At 41.2% G+C, this 13,883-nt stretch overlaps 1 protein-coding gene across 5 annotated transcripts in view; it reads right to left on the bottom strand.

Annotated features, from left to right (window-relative positions):
• pspc1.L (paraspeckle component 1 L homeolog) overlaps positions 1-7,631 on the bottom strand; it is a 71,057-nt gene extending 63,426 nt beyond the window's left edge. For all 5 annotated transcript variants that reach the window (XR_005965519.1, XR_005965520.1, XM_041582670.1 and 2 more), the window contains exons 1-2: positions 7,113-7,631; positions 2,822-3,123 (exon numbers count right to left, since the gene is read on the bottom strand). Coding sequence is in view for 3 of the 5 variants with exons in the window: in XM_041582670.1 (XP_041438604.1) it covers positions 2,822-3,123; positions 7,113-7,481 (671 nt within the window). In the remaining 2 variants the exon portion in view is untranslated. The remainder of the gene's footprint in view (positions 1-2,821; positions 3,124-7,112) is intronic.
• Positions 7,632-13,883: the final 6,252 nt, after the last annotated feature.

Genomic DNA, 13,883 nt, shown 5'->3' with positions numbered 1-13,883 from the left:
TGCTGGTGTTTTTTTGCAATGTAAACATATCAATTTCACCTCCTTCTTTCATAAAGGTTTAAAGGGCAACCACCATTAACACACTCATAAACAACAGATGTTTGGCCATGGCACTGAATCAATTTTAATGAACAAGTAACACGCTGAAAGTCTGTCATCTGTGATATTTTAATGCATCAAAAATAAATCAAACCTTTTTTGATGTGCCTGTTTTATTCTGAAAAAAATATGTTAACTGCACTTCAGAGATTTTTTAATGGAGGACTTGTTATTCAGTAAAATCAGAGAATTGATCAAAGGTCTGAGTTTGGACATAGAAATAGATAAAGAAATAGATGTCAAAGAACCTGCAACTGTAATGAAAATATTAGAAGTCATACAAAATTCCAGTTACCATATGTTAGCACAAAGCCAAAGGATGATTTAAAAGAGACATACTATGTAAAAAAAGAAGAATGTACCAGTGCTTTAAACTCTTAGTGATGGAAGAAATGTGCTTTAAAAAGTAGTGTTTCTGGTTACTTTATTGGAAATTTCTGTAAAAACCGTACTTTGTGAAGACAATATTAATTTACAGCTAAAAGTAAAACCAGTACCATATAGTATATATTATTGCCTACTTGTATCCTATATGTCTCCTTTTAAGGAGCCGTTCATTCACCTTCCAAACACTTTTTTCAGTTAAGATATTTTCAGATTGTTCTCCAGAAATAAAGACTTTTTTTCAGTTAATTTCCATTTTTTACCCTTCTTCCAAAATGGAAGTTTCAGTCTGGCAGCTCAGTGATCCAGGTGCAGATTCTGAGGCTGAGCCGTTACAATTTGCTACATTAGTCGACACATTTCTCAGTAGCAAATATTAGCAACTATTGTATTAATTCTAACAGCTGCCTTGATTGAAACTCAGGGATTCAGACAAAGATAAGAAATGTATCAACTAATATATCATTTAGAACAGTTTACAGGGTCGGCAACCCCCCCCCCCCACCTCACACACACACTCCCTGAACTGCTTTAGAAAATAATAAAAAGGTGAAAAATGAGATTATGCCTCAGTATTAGAAAAACGGTAACAAATAGAAAAAATTATTTCTGGTAAACTACTTGAAAACAAAGTAGTTGAGAGTGTTGAAAGGTGAAAAGTTTAGTAAAAGCTTCATATTCCAATATGTGCATATTGCATGAGAATAAGCTTTTACTAAATCTTTGTATTTTAAATAAAGTTAAAAAAAATCTAAACGGACATCCTTTAGCTTAACAGTTTATGACACACAACCTCTAAAAACCCATTTGGAATTCACCAGTCCATACGACTCACTCCACTATAGCAAAGCAGAAATAAATCCACAGGTTGTCAAATTCCACTTACAGTAATTTAAAGGTCAACGTTTAGCGTGTTATATAATTGCCTATACTTAGCAACTTTTCCATTGGTCTTCATTATTTTGTTTTTAAGTATTTGCCTTCTTTTGACTCTTAAGGTGGCCATAGATGCAAAGATCGGCTCGTTTGGCGATGTTGCCAAACGAGCGGATCTTTCCCTGATATGCCATTAACGAGCATGGCTATATTGGGGGTAATCTGATTGTTCGGCCGTATGGCCGAACGATCAGATTACGATGTGCCATGAGCTCGGACGGGATCGGTCGGGTCAAAATCAAACCTGACCGATCGACCAAACGACCGATCTCCGCCGGGCGAAAGATGTCGGCACTCTCCACACACGATCCGAAAATCATACGAATCCTCGATTCGTACGATCGGATCTGTGTGTCTATGGCCACCTTTACTTAACTTTTAGTATGATGCAGAGGGTGATATTTTGAGACAATTTGCAATTGGTTTTAGTTTTTGATTTGTGGGTTTTGGGTTATTTAGCTTTTTATACAGCAGCTCTCCAGTTTCCGCAATCTGGTTGCTAGGGTCCAAATTACCCTAGCAACCATAAATTGATTTGAATAAAAGACTGGAATGTGAATAAGAGAGGGCTGAATAGAAAGATGAGTGATAAAAAGTAGCAATAACAATAAATGTGAAGCCTTACAGAGCATTTGTTTTTTAGAAGGCGTCAATGGCCCCCCATTTGGAAGCTGGAAAGGCAGCAAACCATTACAAAAAACAAATAATGAAGACCAATTGAAATGTTGCTTAGAAGCAACCATTCTATAACATACTAAAAGTTAATTTAAAGGTGAACCACGCCTTTAACCTATGGGTCACCAGCCAGATAAAAATGGATCCACCTAAATGTATTAACACTACCCCTACCTAAATGTATTGCTTGCAGTGCAAAAAAACTGCTTATTTTACCTCTCAACGGTGCTTGCGAGATCTGATTCAGCCCAGATGAGCAACACAACACTAAGGGGCAGATTTATCAAGGGTGGAATTGAACATTTTTTTATGGTCAAAACTGTCAAATTCGACTTGGGAGTTATTCAAATTTGATTAGAGTTTTAAACAAAATTTGTATTAGATTTTCGAGATTTACCATACACTGGCCCTTTAAGAACTCTAATTTGACTATTCACCACCTAAAACCTGCTGTTTAAGTCAACGGGAGACGTCCAGGGATCAATTTGGAGTTGTTTGCAGTCTTCCTGACATTCATCGAATCAAGTTTTTAAATTTGAATTGAGTTTTCAGGTCGATTTAATTCATCCGAGTCTGAAAAGTTCGATTTTTTTTTTTTAAATAAATTTTGATTGGTTGAATTTCAAATTTATGGAAGTTTTTAAAAACTCATATGAATTCAAAATTTGACCTTTGATAAATGTGCCTCTAACAATCATAAGTACATTACACAAGAAGCCATACTTACGTTGTCAATATGAAAGCCCCTTCGGTACATCTCTCCAAAGCCTTTCTTGCTGCTGGTTTTGCCGCAAATTCAACAAAGCCTTTGCCGGTGGGCCTTCCACGGTCATCCACTATGACAACAGCTCGTTCCACTGGGCCAAACATGGAGAAAGCTTCTTCCAGCAACTCGTTGGAAACGACAGGAGCAAGGTTTTTCACAGTAAGTGCAGCTCCATGGGTAGCAAACCGAATTCTCAGAGGTCTGTTTTTAAGAATCATTCCATCCAGTTCAGCTTTGGCTATTTCTGCTAGGGTTCTTGATTCCTGGGGGGGGGGGGGGGGGGAGATTAAGAAAAAAAGAATAATAAATGATTGAAAGTTTTTTTTGTTTTGTTTACGTCTGATGTAGAAACTAGCAGCCAGCAAAAATTCTGGAATGCTGAGCAATATGTATGATTGGTAAGAGTATGAGAAAGTCACTTTAGAATTTACTATTTTACACAGACAATGAGTTTTACACGAAGAACTGAGGCTGACCATTTAACAAAATTGACCAAAATCTATACTCTCATTTTTTTGTAATTAATCTACGAAATGTATAAAAAAAAACACCAAGGTCTATGGCACATAGCAATGTTTGACTGTGGAAGCAATGCCTCAGCTGAATGGGAAGTTGGGGAATGGAATTTGCATTGTCACAGAGGATAGATGTCAAAATGAACCATGTGCTTTACCACTGCATGTCAATGTTTTCTACAGGGACTTTTAGGCAGACATGCAAGTAAGTACTGTATTTACTGATGCATCACAAAATCTGCCGTATCCTCACCCTGCCGTAATAACTTTTTACAAAAGCCATGCAACTGTAGTAGTAATGTGCGGGCCGGCCTGAAACTCGTGGGAACTGGGAGCCAGTCTGGTTCGGAATGGCTTCCACATCAAATCTTCAGGTCGCGGATGGGTTCTAGTTCATTGGTTCCTTCCGCTCTCCCCGCCCATGACCTAACACCGCCGGCTTCTCAGTTTATAGATTTGTGCCTTCCCCGCCCCTTTCGTGAAGTCACTGCAGGGGGGTCAGGCGCAGGTCTTCAAATGGAAGAGCCGAGCCAGGTCAGGCTGGGTGAGGGCAGGTGAGGGAGGGTTAGGATCAGGCGCAGGTCCTAGGTTTATCTGTACAGCCAGTATAGTAACCTTATATACCAGTATCCCTTTTGTTTACAGTAATTGGCAAACATTGTAGCAGATATTTACATGAATAAACCTCCTTTAGAGTCTGGCCACACAAGCAGATTCGGGGAGATTAGTCGCCCCTCGTGAGGCAACTTCCGGCGACTTCAGAAAACGAAGTGCCGTGTGTGCCTTCACCCAGACGCTTTTCATTTTAGCCAGAAGAGGGCAGGGGGAAGGCAATTTGGGGAGATTGTCGGCCCGAAGAAGAGGAGATTTGTCGCTGGGGCAACTAATCTCCCCGAATCTGCTCGTGTGGACAGACCCTCAACTGAAAGGTGGACCACCGCTTTAAAAATGGCCCCTCTGTTTGAGCTCCCAATAGATCTGATTAGGTACCTGTTCATGTTTCAAATCAGAATCTGATTAACTGCTTAACGAGATCTGCTTTTTTAAATTTGAACCATAGGCGTGTACTGGTCTATGCTAGATTAAGGTGGCCATACACGGAGAGATCCACTCGTTTGGATCTCTCCCCTGGCAGCAGGTATATACCAATAATTACTGCCTGACCTTTGTGTCCATGAAGCTGCCAAAGAAATGAACTGCCATTCAAGCTGCAAATTATGGGGCTGTATACCCAGAATGCCTTATATGCTACTGCCTTAGATCTATGCACCCATTCCTATTAGAAGAAAGGAGGTCCCTCCTAAATGTTCAGACGGGGTTTTTTTTACATTGAGAGCTGTGAAGATGTGGAATTCTCTCCCTGAATCAGTTGTACAGGCTGATACATTATATAGCTTTAAAGGAGAACTAAACCCCCAAACTAATGAAACCCCTACCCTCCATAGTGCCTCCTTCCCGCACAGGTGTTAATTTCTATAAATGCCCCAAAGTCTTTAATTACCCCTCAATGCAGAGTCAGCGCACCGGAGCTCACGGGTGCCATCTTCATCGCTTCAGAAATCTTCAGGTACCTTCAGTAATTTCCGTGGCTGTCGGCACATGCGCAGTTGTTAGTAGCGGAAAATTGCAACAACTGCACATGCGCCTATATGTTACTTACTGAAGACTCCTCAAGTGGTTAAGTTGGTGCCCGTGAGTTCTGCTACGCTGACTTAGCATCGAGGGGTAATTAAAGACTTAGGGGCATTTACTGGGCGGGGGGAAACAGAGAGGGGGGACTATGGAGGGTAGGGGTTTTCATTAGTTTGGAGGTTTAGTTCTCCTTTAAGGGCAAAGACACACGTGGAGATTTAGTCGTCCGGCAACAAATCGTCTCTTCTTTGTGCGACTAATCTCCCCGAACTGCCTTCCCGCCAGCTAGACTCTAAATCCCGGCGGTATGACACTGCGAGTGATTCGTTTTCCCAAGTCGCCTTACGAGGAAACTTCGGGGCGACTTCGGAAAACGAAGCGCTCCAAGTGCCATCCCGTCCGCGATTTCAATTCGGGGAGATTAGTCGCCCGAAGAGGCGAATTGTCACAGGGCCACTAAATCTCCCTGAATCGCCATGTGTGTCTCTGCCCTAAGAAGAGGTTGGATGGTGTTTAGCAAGTGAGGGAATACAGGGATATGGGAGATAGCTCATAGTACAAGTTGGTGCTGGGACTGGTCTGATTGACATTTTGGAGTCAGGAAGGAATTTCCCCCTCTGAGGCAAATTGGAGAGGCTTCAAATGGGGTTTTCTGCCTTCCTCTGGATCAACTGGCAGTTAGGCAGGTTATATATAGACATAAAAGGTTGAACTTGATGGATGTATCTTTTTTCAACCTAACTTACTATGGAATTATATTTATGCAGTAGCGCACCTGAGTATATGTGTGGGTAAAAGATGCATCTTTGTAGCACAGCTGAGACAGGCTAAGGGTGAGGTCAGACGTGGCGTTATGTTGCGTTTTTAAAAAAGAACAGCCAGGTGTAAATACGCTACTGAAACCACATGCGGCCGTCAACATGCGTCTTTCAGCGCTTAGGATTCTTTTCCCAACATGCACTTCTAATTGTTCTCATTGAATTTGGACGCCATATTTAAAATACGCTGCGTATTTACGTAGTGTAGGGTTTCAAACGTGCAGATCCCATAGAGTCTATCGATTTGGTAGTTTCTTTACATATTTGCGTTTCTGCTAAAAAACGCCAATACTGGTCTCCTGTGGCGGATTTCAGCTTGCAAGCGCCCTGTGTGAATTGCCATAGTGCGTTTTCCATTAGTTTCAGTGGTAGTGCGGTTTATGCGTATTTACGCCTGGCTGTTCTTTTTTAAAAACGCAAAGTAAAAACGCCTGGGGCTGGACAGATATTTGGGAATAATTAGGCAGATTTTATGGAGTTATTAGGCAGATATTGGGCAGATATTATGGAATTATTAAGGAGTTATTAGTCAGATATTATAGTTATTAGGCAGATATTGGGCAGATATTATGGAGTTATTAGTCAGATATAGTTATTAGGCAGATATTGGGCAGATATTATGGAGTTATTAAGGAGTTATTAGTCAGATATTATAATTATTAGGCAGATATTGGGCAGATATTATGGAGTTATTAAGGAGTTATTAGTCAGATATTATAATTATTAGGCAGATATTGGGCAGATATTATGGAGTTATTAGGCAGATATTGGGCCAATATTTTAGCGTTATTAGGCAGATATTATGGAGTTATTAAGGAGTTATTAGGCAGATATTGGGCAGATATTTGGGAATAATTAGGCAGATATTATGGAGTTATTAAGGAGTTATTAGGTAGAAATTAGGGAGTTATTGGGCAGATATTAGGGAGATATTAGGCAGATATTAAGGAGTTATTAAGGCATTATTAGGCAGATATTGGGCAGATATTTGGGAATAGTTAGGCAGATATTAGGGAGTTATTAGGCAAATATTGGGAAGATATTAGGGAGTTATTAAGGCGTTATTAGGCAGATATTGAGCAGATATTAGGGTGTTATTAGGCAGATATTAGGGAGTTATTAAGGCGTTATTAGGCAGATATTGTGCATATATTATGGCGTTATTAGGCAGATACTAGGGAGTTATTAGGCAGATATTAGGGAGTTATTAGGCAGACATTAGACTGCGAGAGTATAAATATCTAGTGTATGATCCGCAGTACAGCAGCGGTGTCCCTTATGACTTACCAGGCGAATGAAGCCGAAGCCCCGGTCCCGGTTGATAAAAACCTCGCTGGGTTCCCCGAATTTCTCAAAGAGCTTCTTGAATTCCTCCTCCGTGATGTCGGTGGGCAGGTTCCCCACAAAGAGGCGGCAGCGCTGCGTGTAGCTCTTCTCCCCGGGCTTCAGAAAGCTCTTGATATCGACGGTGACCCCTCTCTCCTCCTCTCCATCCTCCATCTTGGGAGGCATCAGAGACGGGTCCCCCTCGGACAGCTCAAAACTGCGCTTGTTGCCTTTCCCGGGCGGAAGCATCTGCTGCTGAGGCGGAGAAACCATTTCGCCTCCGCCATTGTTTTTTTCGATGCGAACCTGCTTCAAGTTACGGTTAGCCATTCGCCTCTCTTGTTTTGTTTTTTTATCCCCGCAGCTGCCGTAGCCGTGAAAGACGCACGCAGTCTCCTGCACCGCAGTTCAAAATGGCGTCTGGAAAAATTTCCAACGCGCTTCACAGGTCTCTGCCTCCTTCCAGCCCTCCCTCTCGCATTGTGAGACAAGCTTTTCCCAAATAATTGGAGGTTTCCAGCGACACCTGCTGGTTATGTTCCAATAGGCTTCTCACTGCTTACAAACTCACTCATAATATTTTATTATACGTATATTAGCTTGTAAATTAGAGGATAAGTCAACCTTTAAAGTAAGTGAATGTAAAATGTATGAGGGGGCTATTCTAAAGCCCCATTGTAATTTATATTATGTAGGGGTTAAATGTGCCCCTATGGTTTTAAATCTCTACCCTTCCTCTTTTTCTCTAGTTGCTGGGGAAAAAGCCCATAAAGCTGGAAAAATGTCAGGAAACACTCCATACATCGTAAGGATTCGTATAATCAGATCTTTGCGTCTTTGGCCAGATCGTTTGTTTCAATACAGAAGTGTAGAGCTGAATCGTCAGATATACAGGTAGATATATAGGTAGAAACAATAGAATTCTACCTGTATGTGATGATTCAGCACTAACTATGGACTATGTTTTGGTGCCTTCAAAGGCACCCAATCACGATTTTGCGTCTTCTGCCAATATATTTCGGCTCTTTTCCCACCACACACACACAGAATATCATTCGAAAATTTGTTTTGTACAATATTATCTGTGTGTCTATGGCCAAGAGGTGTAATGACCACTTCCTACTAAACTTCCATATAGTGTTTGGAAAGGGGTGGATCTTGCTGGTGTCCTTACCTACTGGATGTACTCATTGAGCCCGGGTGCACCAAGGCCCAGTAAAGCCATTGCCCTAGAGGGACCAGTACCTCTAGTGTCTGAGTCCGGGACCAGGGAACACGTGAATGAGGTTAACTGAAAACAGAGTTATATCTAGGAGAGTAAGTTAGAGAGTACAGATAGCAAGAGCAGCTTTGTGCTCCATTATGGATTGTAGCAGGGAGTAGCTGCCCAAGGCTCCTAGTTTGCCTTTAGTGAAGGGACAACAGTGGATTGGGCGTCGGGCTTAGACTTCTTCTCCCTGACCACTCCACTGGGTGGGATCCAGAGCACTTCAAGTACATCTGCCTGGGATTCCTATTACTACTTGACTACAATGCCTATGGGAGTCACATTCCTCAGCTGTATCATCCTTTGCCTTTCTCAGCACTGCTAATACTACTTGCATATACCTCATATGACTGTAAGTAAACCTGGGGATATTTGTCTTGAACAAATAAACTGTTACTCTTTTGTTTCACCATAAGAATCTCCTGGCGTCCATCTGTTCCTATTTTATTGCACAGTAGCCTGAGAGTTGTAGTTAAACTACATTCCTGAAATCTTCCACTTATCGAAGGCCCTAGCCTGAAGTGTTTGAGTCACATGTAACCCATGCTCCTCTCACTAGCTGGACATTAACTCCTTTTGGTCTGTATAGCCCAAGTTAGCGTTACAATTCATTATTTATTTTTTTATTAGAAAAGATTAGTATTAAAGAAACATGAATTATGAAAGATAGAGTTATAAAAAGTAGCAATAACAATACTTTTGTAACCTCACAGAGCATTTGGTTTTTAGATGGGGTCAGTGATCCCCCCCCCCCCATTTGAGGGTGGTGGGACACAAGGAGATTAGTCAACTGCGCCTCACAAAGAAGCTTCTGGCAAATTCAGAAAACCAAAGCCATCCCACTCCGATTCACAGTCTTGCCAGCGGGAATGCATTCGGGAAGATTAGTTGCCCAGAGTAGCGAAGATTTATTGCTTGACAACTAATCTTCCTGTATGCCATCCTGAGAGCTGGAAACATTCAGAATAAGAAGGCAAATAATTTAAAAACTATAAAAAAAAGAAAAGAAAGGCCAATGGAAAAGTTGCTTAGAATTAGCCATTCTATAACTTTCTAAAAGTTCATGTAAAGGTGAACCACCCCTTTAACTGAAGATTTAGGGGGGTCAACGTGGCTCTGTGCACTAATTTGGCACATTGTCATGTGGCCTATCAGCTCCCAGCGGAAAAAGTCCGGGCCAAGGAGGAAGCTTCGGGTAAAAGTTCAGTGGTATCCAAAAGGGGTCAGACAAAAGCCTAGTCAAATTCAGGCAAAAGTTCAAAAGACAGGCAGCAAGAATCAGAATAAGGGCCAAAGCAGAAGTCAGGAATCCAGTAAACAACGATTTAGGAATTTAGGGAGCCCAGGAACACAAAACATCAAACGCCTAAACAGTCTAGTGATTCACTTGTAAAAGGCTAGTCTTTCTTCACCAATGATTATCTCAAGGAAATATATTTTCGAGCACAGACAATCGCCTCTCAAGAAAGTCCACCAGCACTATTTAGGCTGGGAAGCATTTTGACCCCCCAGAGGGCTAAAGGCCTCAGTGTCTGTCCCATCAGCAAATAAACCATGCATGCACTCGAACTGATCAATACTTTTGGGACATCTCCAATGTCTTACAAATGAAGTAGCATAGGGGAAGAAATACTATGTCATTACAAACCTGCAAAATGCTACATTTACACAAGTAAAGTTTTTGTGGAACTACTAGTAAACCTACAGATTGGAAACAAGTTATGCCAAAGAGAATGTTTGCATTCCGAGTAAGTTGTTTCTCGCTAGTGGCAAACAAGCAGACGCAGGTCATAAGCGAAGAACAAACACAATCAAAATATTAGGCTATAGTTTACATTTACAATTATTTAAACACGGAACACCAGCAGACTTTAAAATCCGTAATTTATTAGGTCTACATTTAAAAATTAGAGCAGGACATACATTCCCGAGCACGCTTGACGCGTTTTGTGGGCTAAGCCACTTTCTCGAAATGCTTCTTGTTTCTTCAAATTTCCTGGGGCAAATGCATGTGCAGTAGAACGAAATAGCCAACTTTTTAGTTAAAGTTTTGATTTTCGTTCTACTGCAGCCGCGCAAAGAAAGAGGAAGCAGGAAGAAGATCTCTCCTTGGTGCTCACTGGGCCCCGGACCGGTGCAGTTTTCTGCCGATAGGCGCACCAGCCCAGGGTTTCAGGTAAGTCAATACAATCACTTGTGAGTGCCGAACATTTGGCACCCCCAAGTGCAAACAGACTTTCCTTCTCCTTTAAGTATATGGTCATGTTATTTGGACTCTGTAATGCTCCTGCTGCTTTTCAGTATTTTATAAATTAATATTTATGTGAAGACTTCTTGACCACTATCTCATTATTTATCTTGATAACATTTTGGTTTTTAAAAATTCTATTAAAGAACATTGAAAGCATATGAATAAAATCTTCATCAGATTGTGGACCTAAAAGTTATATTGCAAATTTTTAAAAATGCAGGTTTTGAGTTTTTTGTCTTTGTCTTTTCCACTAATGACAGTTAGAGCTAATACAGTATATATCTTTAGAGGGGGCCATCCTTTCCTAGCTGATGTACTAGAGCAAACTCAAATAACTGATACAGGAACAAATCGTGCACGTAGAGAGACAGAATTTCTGTCAAGGTTGGTTATTTTGAACTAATAAATTTTATAGGCAAAGAGAGCAACCCCCAAAGGCTGCATTAGATCTAAGACCTAACCTTGTTTAATGAAAATGTTATTTACAGAGAACATTTCCCAAGAACCTGCAATCAATATTTATGCCCCTTGTTTGGTAAAACTATTCCCCTAGGACAGCCCCCTCAGCTACCCTGTCCCTAGGCTACAAGCAGACTGGGGAATCAAGTGGCCCCAAGGGTGAGATCAATTAAGACAACAACAGACTGGTGGAAGTGACACGTGATGGCAACCTGACACGTTGCATTTGTTGTAATGAATACCATTTTTTATTTTCTTGTATTAGCTTACTGTTAGGGGGACTTTTACCACACACGAATAGCAGGCAGCTTTCCAATAGCTGAACTAGCAGCAATGAGGATTTGTATACATTATTTTCATTTTGGGGTCTCTATCTGCCCAAAATATTGAACCAAAAAACAGAATTCCTATGCAACATTTTTCCAGTACACTTGTGGCATGTACTCAGGGTCGGACTGGGTCAACGGTACACCGGGAGCAAAACCCAGTGGGCCCAGGCTCTTTTGGGCCCCATCAGCCCAGACCTGCTCCTGCACTCCCTCTTCTGCACTAAAAACTTGCAGGGGGTACAGGAGGTATCGGCGGTATTCAATAGTTTGCGGCTGGGGGAAAAAACTCACCAGCGCGCGTGTGCATGTGGAGGGGGTGTCGTAGGTATCGGCGGTGATCAATAATTTGCACTCCTTCTTCTGCTTACCAGCGTGCAGGAGGAGGTATCGGTGGCATAGAATAGTTTGCGGCTGAGGGGCCCGGGGGCTGGTGTGGGGGCCCCTGAGGCTGCAGGCCCCCTAGTCCGACACTGGGTATGTTTAAACCCTTCTTAATGTGCCACGATACAGGTCAAAATAGTTAAAAGTCAAAATAGTTGTTTATTGTTCATGTAAAAATCTGTATGATATTAATTTGAAATATTAAACTGCATATTTATTTACATGCTGTAAAATGGTCACATTGTTTTATTGTAAGATTCAATGGAAAGAATTTGAAAAGAAAAAAATTTATATATATTTATTCTTTATTCAAATTTCCAGGGCCCAACTCATGTGAAAAGGCAGGCTTTTTGTTAAAATGTATCTTTTTACTTTACTGTGCATGAGCATCCATGTTAAGAAAGAAGCAGCAGGAAGAGTATAGCTCTGTGGTGCTCAATGGTAGAAACCAGAGGCGGGCCAGGCCGGCCAGGCGCCCTAGGCAACCAAGCCGGCCAGCTCGCCCCCCTTATTCCCCTTTAGATTGCGCGTGGTGAAGCGATCTGATGTAAGCGCGCATGCGTAGTGAATCGATCTGATATATGCGAGCATGCGTGGTGAAGCGCTCTGACGTATCCGCTCGCCCCCCTCCTTCCCCTGTAGATTGCGCGTGGTGAAGAGCTCTGATGTCAGCGGCATGCGTGGGGAAGTGCTCTGACGTATGCGCACATGCGTGGTGATGATTTTTTTGCACGTACATTCTCCTAGAGGAGCATGGTCCGGTCTAGGGGTAGGCAAAAGAGGTAGCTGCCCAGCGCCCCCCAATCGTTGCGCCCTAGGCAGCTGCCTCTTCTGCCTACCCCTAGTTCCGGCCCTGGTAGAAACCATGGAAAGGGGCATTTTCTGCTGATAAGAGCAATCATATGATACGAATTTTTGATAAAAATTCTTGGTAAATGATTTCAATTTGTGGAAGGGAGTTTGGTCCACTTTGTTTTCATAAAAACTGAGATTAATTTGAGTTTTAGTAAATAAGCCCCTTAATGTCACCCTTTTTTTATCCTTGTTTTGACTATACTTGTTGTCTGCCTCACATATTGTCTGCCGCAGGGGAATTAATAGAACCCCTTTGGATGTACAATTAGCATAAAACTGCAACAACAATTTTGTACAGTGTTGGATCATTGATGAATTCACCTTTTATAATGTTGGTACAGCATATACAGATATAACATATACTCCTCCCTTTTGTGTAATTGAACAACAAAGGTTCTACAAACATTCTACATTTAATTCAGTTTAAAATTTCTAAAAATCTGTTTTCTTAAACCTGACAATATGCCATAGAAGTTCTTGGGAAATATATCTTCAAGTTTTTTTTTAGATTTAGTCATTTTTGTGCGACTGCAAAAAACTGCAAAAAAAAAAAAATAACTTGAATAATCACAACTAAACACAATTGCAGGTTTTTGACCTTATTGAGGGCCTGCCTGGCATCATTTGAGGTGTATCTGCCATCTTTTCAGGGATGTCTGTATGTAGTTTTTTTATAGCAATACTATGATACTATGGTGATATGTACGGTATTCCCATGTTTCTGTAGTCGAAGGGTTATAGTCTGTATAATGGGGATAAATAACTTTTAGGGACTTTTACTACACATAAGATGCGGCCTGCATCAAACAATGCAGTCAAAGAATTGGATGTACACATCTATGTCATGCTAAACGCCAAACAGATTTGCGCAATTAGATTAGGCACATCCCCCAACCACAATTATGCTGGAATAATGGGAATAAATGCCGTATTGTGTGTAAACAAACACAACAATTACATCAGATATTTGCATTTTGCTCACTGTGTTGTTGAGGTAATTGGCCACTACAGTGTGACATACTTTGGGTACCTTAGGAATGTGTGTAATTAACATTTAGAATATTTTGCCTATTCACCCAAGAACTAGTAGGAGATAAGATGCTGTAAAATGCAGTTTGTACTTAGGTTTTTAAAATTTTGTAAAAAAAAAACAAAAAAAACCCTTCATGAACAAAGCTACTTTTGTAGCA

This window comes from Xenopus laevis, chromosome 2L (genome assembly GCF_017654675.1).
Source record: "Xenopus laevis strain J_2021 chromosome 2L, Xenopus_laevis_v10.1, whole genome shotgun sequence".
Lineage (NCBI taxonomy): Eukaryota > Metazoa > Chordata > Amphibia > Anura > Pipidae > Xenopus > Xenopus laevis.
Note: the sequence above shows the minus strand (reverse complement) of the source record. Positions and strands in the feature narration are given on the sequence as shown.